Source organism: Nannobrachium achirus (assembly GCF_963921795.1).
Source record: "Nannobrachium achirus genome assembly, chromosome: 1".
NCBI classification, from domain to species: domain Eukaryota; kingdom Metazoa; phylum Chordata; class Actinopteri; order Myctophiformes; family Myctophidae; genus Nannobrachium; species Nannobrachium achirus.
The window spans coordinates 50,413,058-50,429,327 of record NC_137810.1 but is presented as its reverse complement, the minus strand read 5'-3'; the positions used below and the strand labels follow the sequence as shown (position 1 = coordinate 50,429,327).

The window sequence follows — 16,270 nt, the reverse complement described above, 5'->3', positions numbered from 1 at the left end:
CATATTTATTAGGGCACTTTTTAGTAGTTTTACAGATGGATCTATGTGTGCACGTGCCTGCCTACAGGCCATGATGACATAGGTGAAAGTGTACACTGATACTGCAATTGTGACACTATATAATAATGTATAGCATTAAAAACATTTCCATGAATTCAAGTCTCCTTGGGGTGAGTAATCGATAGAAAAATGTTTTTTGGGGGGTGAACTATCCCTTTAAAAATAACTTTAACTTGCCGTGTTAATTAACATATTGTGTGGACAAGTGTTCTGTATTTGTCTTACCTGTACTATAGGGATGTGCTCTTTGAACGCCTCCAAATCAGTCTTGACCTTGGTAGCAATGTTCAGGGCCTTGGGTGTGTCGGCGAAGCCTTTCTCCAGCTTGTAGAGGGACCGCCAGTAGTTACCAACATCTCCCTCCACCTGCAGTACATGGATGTGAGTGATGTCACAGGACAGAGGCCAGGAAGAACTGACCTGGCTACTACCTTGATATACAGCAGTTGTCAAGCTGTTTCATTGAAGTATACATACCTTTATAATAACATTGGTAACACATAGCTCTCACACTTAATCATTTGTTGTGTGCTTCTGTTTTGTCAGGGGCGGCATGGCTCAAGGGTAGAGTTAATGTCTTAGAACACAGAAGGTTCCCGATGGTTTCCATCGGTGAATGTTTTTTTTTTTTTTGTTGCACTGGAGGGTACTTTGATGAACTCACAAGAGACACTTTGTAACTAGACCAGGTCAACCTGGTTGTGCCAGACCCCCTGTCTGTCATCATCATTTATGACATCATGCCTTTTGTAGGCATGTCATCATCATGTCATCATCATATATACCCTTTATATAGAAAACCCGGACAGACCGACATTTGCTTATGTAGGCCTACCCATTTCATGGGTCTGGCAAATATAACTAGAAAGAAAGATGCAATTGGAAATTGCAAGTGTGGTTGCCATGACTATATTCTGCAGCAAGCTAACTGTCATGTGAAGCTCAACCAAACCTCGAGCCAATCCTTCACCTTTATTTGTGAAGGTAAAAACCCATTCACAAATAAAGTTTATCTAGAATAAAGTTTTCCCAGGACTACAGTATGTTGCCCTGTTGGGCAACCACCAATAAAGCTAGTAAGACGCCGAGGTCGAGTTCACGCCATGTCTTGGCCATGTGGCCAGTGATGTATATCGGACCAGTTACCCATATATGGAGACCCCTGGTACCCATTTATGGAGATCCGTGGAGATATGCTGTGAGACCCCAAACATGCTTACTCAGTTATTCGTTATGTGAAAATCCTATGACGTCTATCACATCCCTTCTGATGAGTCTGAGTCACTAGTGATGTCAGAGCATGATACTCAACAACGTCAGAACATGCCCATATATGGGCATTACCAAATATGGGCATTCCCAGATATGCGCTTAATATTGATGACATCGGGACAGGGATCTCCATATATGGGCATAAAACGGACAAGGACGTAATTCATTTGCAAGTGTGACTCGTGATGACATCAGCGATCTCCATATATGGGCATAGAGCATGATGTCAGAGCGACAAACCCATAGAACCACAGTGTCAGGCGTGACAGACAGAGATACACAGACAAGCTGTGACCGTTTTCATAGTAAACTTGCGACCTACGGTCACAATAACACTATTACAGACCTGAAAACTGTAATAAAACGGTGACTATGAGTTTAAAGTGCTGCTTAAGGCTAGAATCTCAGACACAATACAAAGAAAAGACACAGACAGATAGCGTTACCTTGTCGGGGTCGACGGCAGACAGCGGCCCATGGACCCACTTCTGGTGATCATTCTGGAAATCGGATGCTGTCTCGTACAGCTGCAGGAAAGGCATGAGCTTGTCCTTGATCTGCTTCAGCTGAGGGTACTGAGACTCAGACCAGCCAAATGCCACCTCTTCGTGGTTGAAGCTATCAATCTTTGACAACAGACACAAGACAGAGTGAGGGTAGGGTATGAGAAAGGGGAAAAGGAAAATGAATGAATGAATGAATGAATGAATGTATTAATTAATTAATGACCACAAATAGGTCTGTACTTATGACTTCTGCCTTGTATTACACTCTAAAAACCAGGTAATGTAGTTCATTCTGTACCCAATATTGCTCTCTAAATTATTTTGAGATACTAGAAATAATGATATTATCCAAAGGAGACAAAAGTAATGCAATAAGAAATGAAAATGAAGTGTCCGCTCAGGTTTAGCTGAATCTTCTAAATATCTGAAGATCTTCTCAAAACAAAATATTTATGTCTTCAGTCTATGCTGTTATTTTTTACAGTGATGGAGTTAGTTGAATCTTAAAAAAGAATCCAGCAATACCTTCTCCATGGCCGTCTCCAGTTTGGTCCTGAGGGCTTGAGCCTTCTTCAAATACTTGTCGAGATCCTTCAGGTCGCCGAAGGTGGAAAATACATCAACCTGTTTGGCATAGCTCTCCAGCTCCTCCACAAAGCACTTACAGCGCAGCTGAAATCCGCACACACATTCACAGAAAAAGACATTTCTTTAGTCTGGAAAAGTAACTGTGTAGAGACTAAACAGCAACTCAGGGATTGTAAAAGTTGACCCTTATGGGCAAAGCTATCTGTACCCAAGTTATTGAGTAAGTGACAGACCTTGAGGGCATTCTGATACTGCTCTGTCCTGTCCTTCACGATCTGACGGTGGTCTTCAAAGATGGAGGGCATTCTCTCGTGCCACTGCCAGGTCTGTCTGTTGAGCCTCATGTCAGCTGGTGAGAGGCTGACATATCCCACCAGGAAATATAGGCGCGCCTTGGAATCATCCAGCCTCTGCTCCAGGAGAGGGATCTCTGTGGTCTGCACCTTAGTGATGTAGGCCTGAGGGGGGAGGGAGAAGGTGTCTGCACCTTAGTGATGTAGGCCTGAGGGGAGAGGGAGAAGGTGTCTGCACCTTAGTGATGTAGGCCTGAGGGGAGAGGGAGAAGGTGTCTGCACCTTAGTGATGTAGGCCTGAGGGGAGAGGGAGAAGGTGTCTGCACCTTAGTGATGTAGGCCTGAGGGGAGAGGGAGAAGGTGTCTGCACCTTAGTGATGTAGGCCTGAGGGGAGAGGGAGAAAGTGTCTGCACCTTAGTGATGTAGGCCTGAGGGGAGAGGGAGAAAGTGTCTGCACCTTAGTGATGTAGGCCTGAGGGGAGAGGGAGAAGGTGGCTTTCCTCTACAGTACATTCACACAGCCACATAAAACCACTAACTTTTATGGAATATGAGAATGTGAAACTGACAATCACTCTAATTTAAATGTACTGCTAATAACCGCTAATAGCTCAATTTCCAATCAGCACCAAACATTAAGTACATTGTTGTCCAAGAACCAAAATGTGCAGAAATAATTCTAGTAATTATTGCACATTTACTCTAAAAGCAACAATTATTGCACTTTTCCGCTGCACTGCATTCCAATTTTTCGTATCACCTCCGTTGAGGTTCCTAGTAAGTTGAGGCGATACCATAATGGTCTGAGAAAATTGCCATTAGCTTAATTTTGTAATTGCATCAGGAAGGATTCCCCTAGAGTAGCCTAGCTCCCGAATACTGTTAACAAACAAACTAGCTGTGCATTTAATAAATATTGAGCAACTATTGCCTGTTACCGTATGTTACGAGAAACTGTTTTTTTTTTTAAATGTACAGGTTAAATAGAGATCATTTCCAACTGGCATCACCTTTAGTATTAACTGTGACTTTAGCATTGTTTTACAGTCTCCGCTACCATACGTCCCATCGCACCAGGCCGGCTGGTGTGACGAAGGCAGGAGTTAAGTTATTTACCTTGAGCTCCATCAGCTCCTGTGTGCTGGCCGGGGTTCTCAGTGCCTCCTCAGAAATCCTCTGGAATTCATCACAGAGCCTGGGAGTGAGGGACATCAGTACATTTCAGTGTCACGTGCAAAGACTGTGACAGCAAGCAAATTAGTTGGGACTCATGTCATATTACTGTCTCACTTAAGTCCCTGTACTTCTGCTCTTCACAACTTAATGTCAAAATGCTGTTTAAGCCAAGTTATTATCATAATGCCAAAAGTGCCTATGGAAATGAAATGGAATTCAATACTTCACACATACAACTCAACCCTGCAGAGATGGGTTCCTTTTAACACTTTCAACCATATCAAACTCAGGACAGTGATTCTCAACCTTTGTCATTTCAAGGACCCTCAGTTTGATATGCATTAGGCCAAAGACCACCATTTGATAATATTTGTATCTCTGGGGCCCCAGTTTACACTGAAAAGTCCTCATTGTTAAGTTAACTCTAAGAGTACAAATGGAACCAAATGGACCTTCATACAGTAGGTCCATTTCCATTTGTCCACTCTCAGAGTTACAGACCTGTACTGTATATAATGTAACAGTGTATCCCCTTGAACCTCCTCAAGAACCCCTGGGGGTCCCTGGACACCATGTTGAGAGCCAAGATCCTCTCGGTGGGCATGTGGAAACTGGACATGGACTCACTTGTTGTTGATTTCCTGGTGGTCTTGCAGTATTCGAGTGACCAGTCTCTGCTGCAGGCCCTCGGCGCGCTTTAAAAGCGAGCGGATCAAGTCATGGGAGTGGACTTCAAACATCCCAAGACGCACCACCTGTGGTATTCACGCCACGCCACATAATACAGGTTTGCAGCAGTCGATTCAAAATAGACACAATCGGGCTAACTTGATCAGAATGAACCAGAGACCACAGAGTAGACGTGGGAACAGTGCAAATGGAACATTTCCGTATTAAACACGAATAAACCTTTATTTTGCTAGGGCCACCTCACATATCAGAGGTTGTTCTGGCAAATCAGTGTTATCCAAAGCATCAGATATTTCAAGTGCTTACTGCTTTCCTGAGTCTCATCATGTTTCTTTATCCAGCACTTTTAATGTTGAGAATATACACTTAACAATACACACTTCGTACTGATAATTTATTGTACCGTACCATACTCGTTTGTACATTTCATTACTTGTTTGCGAGATTCTGTGGAAACAGATAGACAAGTTTACAACGCCGCCTTGTACATCAACTATTTTTGCAGAAGATATTTGGTGTGAGCTCACTTCAAACCCAGTTTGAGCTGTGGATGTGAGCAGTTCATTTCGTTAAGCTATGGCGTTGCGGTATGTGTGTGCGTGTGCGTGTGCCAGCGGTGTGCGCGTGCGTGCGTGTGTCGCAACAGCGCCGCTTGGTCACCGACGCCTGCCACTGGTCAAGCAGTCATGCAAAATGACCACAAAATAAAAATGAGGGGACCTAGGGCCCTATCTTGCACGGAGCAAACATAAAGAAAATATTAAAATGGACACTCTAGGGGGAGCACCTGGCCTAGCGGTCCAGGCGCATACCACATAGGCTCTGATTTTTGCCACTCTGTATCTACTGTACTATCAATAAAAGCAAAAAGCCCCAAAAATATATATATAAAAACAAAATAGCCACTCTGCATCTACGGCTATTTTCACTATTTTAAAATGTTTAAAAAAAAAAAAGAACAGAACATGCCTAATAAGATTAGGCATAAGGGATAAGGCGCAAGATAAGGGTCCTAACCCTGGGTGACCCCGGGCAACAAAGTAAACTTAGTATTTTGAGCCATATTTTGGGAATGTAGTTGACACGTACCTTGGTGGAGGTGTACTGAATCTGGTCTGCCAGCTCCTGGTAGTGAGTGACCTCCACCATGATCTCCTGGAAGGAATGCTGCTCGCCGAGGAACTGCTCCACGTCCTCCTCAGCCTGCTTGGACACCAGCGCGGCATACTTGTCGAACTCGCGCACGTGCTCCGTGGGGCCCGCACTCTCTGCCCGGATCACCCCGCGCACCGTCTCCCGCTGGGCCCGGAGGATCTCCGGCAGGACGGTGGGCTTCAGCGTACCGCCTGACTGGAGGGACGCAAGGAAAGGGTTAAGGAGCAGGACAGGGAACTACAGTAACCTGGATTCTTCCATGGAATGGAGGAATGGATGGATTCCATGATTCAATATTATGGTGTTTTGAGACATTGAGTCAAACTCAATTGTACCGTGTATGATGTCAAGCAGGGTTCAATTTGTGAGCATTTTCTTTACCACTTAATTTCTATAAAGTACTTCACCATAGCCTAACATGAACACTTATTTTAAGAAGAGAAGAAAACTATTTTGAAGCATTATCACTGTTATTACCACTGCTGTGCCTCTGCCCGTGGTGCTGAAATGTTCAAATCCTGCATTGATCCCTCCTCTCTCTCACTGTTTCTTACTGTTTTTCTATTTGGATCCAAATGGAAATATTGCAGACAGTGCGTAACTTTGCTGCTTCTTAGAGTATCCCGCCAAAGTTGCAAACAGGTCAGGTTGAAATCATTGCAGGAACGGACGGCAATGGTCAGAAACACAGTGGGAGCGGCGGTTACGGGATTAAGAGAACAGTAATGCACAGACAGGGCTCTGCCACACCCATTCTTACCCATTCCGAGTAGAGCGTGGTTTCCACCCGAGGCACAACGCCGATGGACTTCAGCATCAAGTCGTAGACGCTCAGCAGTGCAACCTGGAAGTCCTCGAACTTGGGCTCAAACTTGATCTCCTTGTCCTCCAGGATCAGACGCAGCACAAAGCCCGGATGCTCGTAGGCTCGCACTGACAGCTGGGGGGCGGAGGATGGATAGGAGGGTTACAAAACAAAGCAAGGCTGGTGTAACTTCTCACAGGGAGCAGTCAGTGCCTAATACACTTATTGCCATACAGTAAATGGATTTACTGCATTGTAGAAATACTCTGTTACAGGTAAAAGTCCAGAATTCAAAAGTTACTTGAGTAAGAGTACACAAATATTTGTATCAAAATGTACCAAAGTATCAAAAGTTGAAAGTTCTCATAGTGCAGAATGTCCTGTTTCATAGGTTTTAACGTATAAATTGTAAAAACCTTTTGAAAATAGCAGATCTACAAGCAGTCTTATCGCGACACATTGTGAGCTTGTACAGTAGATCAGCAATTTTCAAATGGATGAAATGTATACTGTAGGTCTGAAGTGGTTAATTTTTTTTTTTAATAATCAAAATCTACAAAGTAACTAAGTTTTCCAATAATTGTAGTGGAGTAAAAGTACAATATTTGACTCTGAGATGTAGTGGGATAGCAGTAAAAGTATTGTAAAATGGAAATACTCAAGTAAAGTACAAACACCTCAAAATGTTGCGGTATTTGTACGGTACTTAGTAAATGTTCTTAGTTACTTTACACCTCTGATTGGACTATTCAAACATTCAAAATCTGATGGCAAGTCTAAGCTCTGTCCTACCGGGTCTTTGGAGATGAGGTGTGTGAAGTCCCTCACAGAGTCCAGGGCCAGGCTCTGCAGCTGGAAGGTCATCAGGGTGGCCACGCAGTTGAAGAAGGACTGCAGCCTGGCCATGTTGCTGTTGCTTGGCACCAGCTTGCGTTTATTTCCCTGGTAGTAAATATTTTGCACCTCAGGGAACCACCTGGGTGGCAGAGAAGAGGCCATTGAGTCATTGCTGGCATATTCCCATGGACACAGCAGCAGTACACATACTGTGTCATTATTCTGGTGGAGGGATTGATTATTCATGGTGAACTGCTTGTGTTGGACAACACCTCATTATAATACTGTAAATACTGCACATCGAAACAAATATGATGTAAAGGTCAAATAATGTAAGTCCATTGTTGAGGAAATAACATACGTACATTTTACAGCCAAGTCTTTCAGCACCTTGGTGATGATGATAACACCCCACCCCCCAAACCTTTTTTATATTTAAAAAAAAAAGGTCTTTTCTCCACCATGTTGTTGCAAATACTGTATCAGCAATGAGACCTGAAATTGACTTTGGAGCACGTGGGTACATATTGTAAAACCTCTTTGGTTGCGAGTCACTTACATTGGTTGGAAAGCCACCAGATTCTTGAAAGAATTGATTTTACACAAATGGACTGTTGATTTGTATTACCTCTGTGGATTTGGGCTAGGAGGCCCTGTTGCCCTTTTATCATGTGGACATGACAGGCACCATTATCACTACGACAAATCCATGTACTGTACATTTATTGCACCAGAGGACTAACTGCTGTTTATTTTTAGCACAACGTGATGGATGGGTCTGAACTCTCTTCTTCTGGACCTACTTCTTGAGCAGGGTGTGTTTAGCACTCTCAATGTGCCTGGAGACAAGCTGCTGGAACACAGGCAGCTCCATGGACTCCTTCCTGCTGTGGAATTCCTCCACGTCTATCAGACGCAGCTCCCTGCAGCGTGAGGACACAGCAGGGTGAGATGCCAGCAGTGTTGATTTCGTAGACTAAAACTATGGCGAAAAATTTGACTACCTTTTTTTTTCACTGACGAAAATAAAAACTACGCTACGGTGACTAAAACTATGATTAATATATTGACAATTTCGTCAACGAATACAAACTAGACTAAAATGATTGGGAGGGACAAGTGGAGAAGAGATCCAGTAGAACTAAAAGACAAGTCATTTTTTTATGTTTGATTGTGTGCAGGTGTCACTCTCCGAAAATTGCCGATCTACAAGCTAAGTGCTTGCTATTTTCGGCAATAACAGGAAATCGGGAATACATTTCAACGCCATCACGGCCAGCCAAAATACAATTTAGTTTACTAAATGAACTGTAGATTTAGTTGACTAAAATCTTTTGGTATTTAGTCAACTAAAACTACACTAAAACAAACATTTCAGATGACTAAAATATGACTAAAACAAAATGGAATTTTAATCAAAAGGCGATGACTAAAACTATGTCAAAATCAATCATGCCAGACAGACCTGGCTCTATTTTATCTGACTCTGGTTCCAGATGGGTAGGTAGAGCTCTCTGTACGGAACAATACATTTACTTCCAGAAGGTTCACACAGTGTCAAATTTCAATTCAAGAAGACATTTTTAAATCCACCAAGGTTGGAAATTATTGGAATTTTGACAGTGTCAGTCAAATAATTTGGTGTACTTACTTGAAGGATACGTGCCACAGTTCCAGAACCTGCAGCATAGTGGGGTTGATGGCATGAAGCTTGTCTCTCATCCTCTTCTGGGCGTGGACAAAGGACTTGTTCCATGGTTTTGGCACCACCTCCAATCTGTGGTGGAAAGAAAGGTCCCAAAAAGGTCACCTTGTGAATGTGTACATACTGTAGTATCAGTCTACTGTTACGCAGCCATGGCATCTCTCAATGTTGATCTGATGTTGATCGTTTACTGGGTTGAAAGGATTACATTAGTGATAGAAAACTGTTATAAAATATTACATGGGTCTTCCTGTGTTTTGGCTTCTGAGCCATAGGTCAAAGTACACAATTAACTCTGAAGATTGTTCAAATTGACCCGTTTGGTTCTATTTGTTCAATCTTCCGAGTTAAATGAACACTACAATCCCCAGACTTACTCAGCTCTGTGGGTTGGCAGATCTTTCACCCTGCCCATGTCACATTCCCTCTGGTCTTGTAGTACGAAATCCACTGCAAACACAATCAAAGAATATCTTATTAGCTGCCTGCAAATTCTTAAATACTGAAAGAGGAAGAGGAGGCTGGATAAATACCTGCTCTGGTCCATAGCGTTAATGGAGTTCACTCCACTAACGCTATGGACCAGAGCTATATAAATACCTCAAAATTGTACATATTAAGTACCTTTCCACCACTGGCCTACTGTACCTACCGATAGCTTTCTTGACACTGAACAAGTAGTCCTCTCGTATCTCCTCACACAGCTGTTCGGTGGTGGTGGTGAATCTCTTCAGGTGGCAGGGCACCAGTCCCAGGATATTCTGCAGCCACACATCTTCCATTGAGGCCACATGCTCTGTATCGATGCCATGCCGAATGTAGTACTGATACCTCTGACAGGACACAATGGTAGTCATTATTATCACAGTGCTGGTAATACAAATGTTAACATTCATTTGCATGTTGGGCTAGAATTAAGCAAATTGTATCGTATAAGGGCTGATTGATTCAAGAAAAAGGGCTCCTTTCCAAAATGATTTTACTTCTATTTTTTGGGGGACTGTATTGAATATTCAAAATAGAGTATTTAAAGGAAAAGCAGAAAATGACTATATCAGCTCAACTCAGCTCAACTCACCAGAATATCCTTCTCTGAGGCTGTGGGAGGGCCATAAGCAGGCGGGTTACTGTCCTCAACCACACTATTGCCAGTATTGGATTCCTGCTGACTAAAGAGAGCAGAAAAGTCAGCCAAAGGATCATGAGGAACGCACAATGTGTGATTTTATGTGGCTGTGGTGCTTAGAGGTTTTCGTTATGGATCCATAGCATTCCCTGTTTTGGTCAAAGTTCTAGAGCATGTTCACCATTCATTCGTTCGTTCATTGATTCATATATTTGTTCGTTCATTGATTCATTCATTTGTTGTGTGATTGATAAATGAGGCTAAATTAGTATTATGATGATAATGATGATGATATCGTTTTTCAAAATTCACACTTTCTTTGCAGTGGTTTTCTAGATGTGTTTCATGTAGCCTACTGTATGGATGGATACAGAAAGAGATAGAGTAGAATAGAATAGACTTTATTTGCACAAATGCATAGGAAAATCTTAGAGCCCTGCTCCCAGGGTCAGCATTTAAAAGTCCTTAATGTCTTCGGCTACTTATTGCACAGTAGCAGGAAAGAAGGTTCATACTGTAGTGTAAACTGTATGTTTGGACAGTCAGCAGAGTTGAAGCCCTGAGACCAAGTACAGTAAATATACTCACGAAGGGGTCATCATTATGTCCGTACACAGACAAATGTGTCCGTGGCAAAGCCTTGTCGTTGTCCTTGGCAAATCTTTCGATTTTCTGTTTTATACACCATTATAATGTTTTTATTTTGATCATAAGACCCAATTACTGAATGTCAAATCTCCAGGTTTTCCTCAAATTACAGTATGTATGAAACTGATTTACTACAACACTAAGGCACATTGTGAGTCCACTAGTACAAGTGGTTCTCAAACATTTTATTTGCAAGGACCCCCATAATAATAATGGAACTATTAGGGTCAGAAGATGTGCTGGGACCATTAGGGTCCATTTCGTTCCATTTACTCTTAGAGTTACAGACCTGTTATGGTCATAATTTCAGGGCTATCTCTTTATGTGTTTCTGGTTATATTATTGTCCCATCATTTTGTGTGTCCTGACAAAAATGGACACACAAAAGCCTGGCGGGCCATCCCTCATACTGCGTTCACTCATTCCTCCTTCCCACAGGTCTGGACTTCAGCAGATAGGCACCGAGTATGAGAAGTTGGCCCCCGATCATTTTCTGATCGGGGCCAATCAGTGACTGCGTTACAAATGCTGTCCGCACAACAAGTGAAAAGCTTCCCCTGATTGGTCCATGTGTAGATGGTGACGTAGATGCTTGCTGCAGCATTTTCAAAACAACATGACTGCCCTCGATGCAACAAGTATAACAGTTAACGCTGAAACAACAAAACAAGCAATAAGTGAAGTTATTTCAGAGTTGGAATCAATTACAACAATTAAAAAGGAACAGGAGTATGCGCTAGAGGAGTTCATCGTCCGAAAAGACGTGTTTGTTTGCCGTTCTTCCGACTGGCTGAGAGATGTTTTGCTACGCTGATTGGTTAGAGGAGTCTGTCTGTCAAGGCAAGTACTCCCGCCCACTTTTCAAGCTGCCTATAGCCCAAAGTCCAGACTTATATTGTGGGAAGGAACAAGTGAGTGAATGCACAGTATGAGGCTGGCTGGCCAGGCTACAAAATGTCCCCCACAAGCCAAAATGACAATGACCCCTGAGGGAGACTCACACAATGAAGCTGACCAGGGCACTGCGGAAGTGCTGGCGTTGGTTCTTGTAGGCGCTGCCACAGTGCTTGGAGGACTCTGGGGCCTGTCCTGTCCCCCTGCTTTGGGATTCATCCAGGCTTCTACTCAGGCTTTTAATTCGCTTTGCACCAAACACTCCGCCTTGCACATCTTCTGTACGACGCACAGGGGCAAGCAGTACAGAATAACATTAAATTCAGCATTTGATCCACTACAATCCGCAACTTATTTTAGTGAAAAAGTTTTTTTATTTTAACCAATCTGGTAATACCCCAGCAAGCATGTCAGGACCTGGACCAATCAGTGACGTCTCGATTGGGGCCAGATCACAGCCCGTATGGGGATGATCTTGACGTCATTACCAGGACGTCATATGAACTTTTTTGTTTGACAGGACTATTGTTATTGTTTGTAATTTTGGATGAAATATGAGCATATAAGGTTATATTCTGGGACATATCTAACTACCGGTAGTTATGATATTTATCTGGCCTATAGAATATCACCTGATTTCAACCAACAGTTATTCGTAGCTGTAGATGCAATCTTTATTTGTAGTTCGAACATCATTGCAGTTACCTCTCCGTTGGGAAAGGACATAAAAGCTATGGAAATTAGCTTTGATGTTTGAAATAGTTCAGTATTTTATTTCCTTTTCTTCTTTCTATGTATATGAAACATGTATCTATATGTAATATTTTCAGTATGATGCAGGACTGAATCGCACTTACTATGTCTTTTACTAGGTCTTTCCACAGCTGCTCCAAATCTACCTGGGTCCAATTTGACAGGAGACTGCAGTGACAATGCAGTTGTTGATGTGTCCTGGAACTTGGGCAGATACAGATACAAAAAGATAACGGTGACTTGAATTAAGGGGTGACTTTTGATTAAAAGTTAAAGCTCATATTCTGATACTAATACTGCTATAGTGTTTCTTCGGTATAATGGGGTCTCTTCGTTTTTACATCTATAATAAACAGAAAACACATTTGGTGGGACACCAATTTAATCCAATCAGAAGATTGGATTAAATGTTATGTTTTTTTAGATCACTTCCAATTTAACCTATTTTTTTTATTATTATTTGTTTTTATCCTATACGAGTTCTCTCTGATTTGATGAAATTTGTATCCTGACCTGAACATTCATTTTCTGTTTAGTAAAGAGCGAGAGACAAACACTCTAGACACTCTGGGACAGCAGTATTGGGATAAAACTTGACCATGACCATTATAAGATTTTGAGGCCATAACAAATTTAAATAGCCTACATTTAGTAGGCTACAGATGCTGAATCATGGCTAATTCCCTTACAAAGTGTCTGGTAGCCTACTGATTAACAGTTGGCAACGGCAAGTGTTAATTGTTGTTATCCTGTATTCAATGTTCGAATCTAAGCACACATATAAGGTTATTGTGATGTCTACCTGTGGAAGCTGTGGAAGGAAGTGCGCTGAATTGTCAGGAACCTTGGTTAACTTATTCTGTGTGGGGGGAAGAGATATAGACAGTGTGCATTTCGCATTATTTGTGGTAAAGGTGTTGCATTTCATAGAAAGCTTCGAGGCTATCAATTCAGTCCCATCTTTCACTGTTGATATAGATATATGCTGTTAAAACTTACCCTTTTCTCCATAGCTATGTTGGTCAAACGTTAAAGGGCGAATCTTGCCAACATAAACTTAGAACCAATAAGCCTGCCTTCATTCCATCGTTTTCTCGCACATACATTAATAACGTCCTCTTCACTATACGGCACCCATATAGTTGAAGTGCTAGTGTTTAATTTAATTAGCTGGTTGTCTGTTAAAAGTAAAGTTTGTTTTTTGTTTTGGGAGAGCGGCTGTTCCGGCGTGCCGTTGCTAAGGCCGTTTCCAGGGAAGCGATGCAGCCTCCAGTCCAGTCTCACACCACTTCCAGTCCCTCACATTCCTTTGGACAGACAATGACAGTGACAGACACGGACTGCTTTCTTTAAACTTATAATTTCTGCAAACTCAAACTGATATATTTGACCACTTTGATGAAGTACTGTGTATAATAAAAAACAATGTGTGAGTGTGTCCCTTTTTAAGAGGAAACAGACACAACACGCAAGCCAGATCAGTAAAACGGTTTTAAATGACTTGCGCTCCAAATCCTAGAGGTGGCGCCAAAAGCCCAATATTATTGCGACACAGCTACAGTTGGTTGAAGCCAGAGTGTATATAAGAGAGTTACGTCACTTACGTCGACTCCCATAGTAAGCGTGGAAAGCCTATTTACTCTATGGTGGGAAGTTTACGCATGCGCACTTGCGCACGCATGGAGCCTGTTCTCATTCCTAGCTAGCCTCTGCTGCTCTTCAGCCCGTCCGCCCCCACTATAGCCGAGGTATTTTCAATCACTGGTAAGTAGACGAAATCACGTCTTTTTCACCCTTTTAACGCATTCACGCATTCACACATTCACGAGAGGCCCGTGAATGCGTTAAAAGGGTGAAAAAGACGTGATTTCGTCTACTTACCAGTGATTGAAAATACCTCGGCTATAGTGGGGGCGGACGGGCAGGAGAGCAGCAGAGCCTCGATAAGATCCATGCGACGCCACTTCCGGTCTGCGGCGAGTTCAAAGCGTGACGTAACTCTCTTATATATGTTACAGTATGTTCAAGAAACCAGTAAAAGTTGTCAAGGAGCACTCGTTTTGACGTTCACCACACACTAATCACCACCAGATGGCGACGTCAGCCACTGCTCTGCCATTCACCAGAGTGTATATAAGAGAGTTACGTCACGCTTTGAACTCGCCGCAGACCGGAAGTGTTTACTCTTTATTTACTAGCCTAGCCTAGCCTAGCCTAGCCTAGCCATTAGCTCCATTGTAGTCACTTGGACAGGGCGTTTAACGTGCGCTTGCCCAGGCCTTACGGCCTGGGCATAAATATAACGATTGCATTCACCACGGCTTCGTAACTCGCGCGGCCCTGGCCCGCTCTTCGCGGCCACTCGGGCGAAGAGCAGGACCAAGGTCCGCTGGCCTTCGCGCCGCTTGGGGCTTCGTGGACCCAGGGGGGCCTCGTAACTCGTTTGGGCTTCGTGGATACAGGGGGGCTTCGGTAGCCGCTCGCAGTGTCGTGGACAATAGAGCGGCGCACCGCCTGGAGTACGTTGTTGTGGCGACCGCTTGCTCCGCCCCGTGCCGCACCACGAGTGCTCCGCGTCTCGAATGTGCTGTTTCTCTAATATACTATGACATATACACTATGGTTGAAGCATAACAATTTCACCAACACAATAATTAAATTCAAATGAGCTTTATTGGCACGAGAAAACATACGTTAATTACATTGCCAAAGCAAGTGTCAAAATAAAAACAGTAAAAGACAATAAACTGAAGGTGCAAGTTGGACATGTTTATTTTGCCAACGTAAAGGTTTATAAGACCATATTTTTACATCACAAATACAAGAACAAGTGTTATAGCAAAATCTTTTTTCTCCATGTGTATCACTATTCAAAGAAATTATACATGTGCCTTTAATTACATTTCCTTATAGCAATCGGCAGAACTTAGAAGAAAGAAATATACAATACTTTGCCTATTTAGCAAAGATTTACACAGGGCGAAGCAGATGATTGAACATGATTGTAGTTATTTGTTAACACAGTGATAACACAAAATGACTGATACAACAATATAGTCATTGTGCAAACACCAGTAAATGACTAATATAGTGACTGGGCTTGAGATCAGAAGGTTCCAAATCTCATTCCAAGAATTGATGACTTTGATGGATTCACAAAACCATTTCTCCATCAACAAGCACCCACGAGGCAAGGCACTTTAAATCCAACCGGATTTCAGTAGAAACACTCAACAAATTATTTTTCAGACCTTGCAGATCAACTGGACGGGCATGACCAACCTCCTAGACACTCCCATGTTCAGGTTTTCTACCATTTAAACCCTTATTATGTCATGTGTTGGTGTCACTGTAAAAATGTGATAAAGAGAATGTGCGGTCTCTAAATCGTCATTGTAGGTTAAAAATCGAATCACATGGATATGGAGATCCACATGGGTACTTTGTCAGTCGTCCGTTATACAGTATAATTATACGTTTGGGCAAGGTTTCAGACGGATCATAACACTTGACCGCCAAAAGGTGACGACGACTCCAAGTCATTGCTGTAATGTATTGCCTTGATAAATAAGTATTTATGTACAAACGAGCAAGTGAAACCCAGGTTCATAAAGATAATTGCAGTGTATAACACCCCCGCCCAAGAAAAAAATAACAAAAATAAAATGTAACCCCCCCAAAAAAACAGAAATGTGCACTCATCAGAGTGCAGGTCTCTGCTAGCCTCGTAGACCAGCCTCTTCCTGAAATTCTGATTCGAT

General features: G+C 42.6%; 1 protein-coding gene across 1 annotated transcript in view; it reads right to left on the bottom strand.

Moving 5' to 3' along the window:
* The window catches only part of dnah7 (dynein, axonemal, heavy chain 7), a gene marked incomplete at both ends in the record, with an annotated part of 103,225 nt that extends 89,705 nt beyond the window's left edge, over positions 1–13,520 (bottom strand). The window contains 18 exons of the mRNA XM_080730080.1: positions 286–426; positions 1,779–1,958; positions 2,364–2,510; positions 2,660–2,884; positions 3,837–3,915; positions 4,524–4,651; positions 5,676–5,936; positions 6,490–6,681; positions 7,339–7,522; positions 8,187–8,306; positions 9,035–9,160; positions 9,466–9,538; positions 9,741–9,921; positions 10,167–10,257; positions 11,864–12,035; positions 12,656–12,713; positions 13,312–13,368; positions 13,509–13,520. Of these exons, the coding sequence (XP_080586206.1) occupies positions 286–426; positions 1,779–1,958; positions 2,364–2,510; positions 2,660–2,884; positions 3,837–3,915; positions 4,524–4,651; positions 5,676–5,936; positions 6,490–6,681; positions 7,339–7,522; positions 8,187–8,306; positions 9,035–9,160; positions 9,466–9,538; positions 9,741–9,921; positions 10,167–10,257; positions 11,864–12,035; positions 12,656–12,713; positions 13,312–13,368; positions 13,509–13,520 (2,427 nt within the window). The remainder of the gene's footprint in view (positions 1–285; positions 427–1,778; positions 1,959–2,363; positions 2,511–2,659; positions 2,885–3,836; positions 3,916–4,523; positions 4,652–5,675; positions 5,937–6,489; positions 6,682–7,338; positions 7,523–8,186; positions 8,307–9,034; positions 9,161–9,465; positions 9,539–9,740; positions 9,922–10,166; positions 10,258–11,863; positions 12,036–12,655; positions 12,714–13,311; positions 13,369–13,508) is intronic.
* Positions 13,521–16,270: the final 2,750 nt, after the last annotated feature.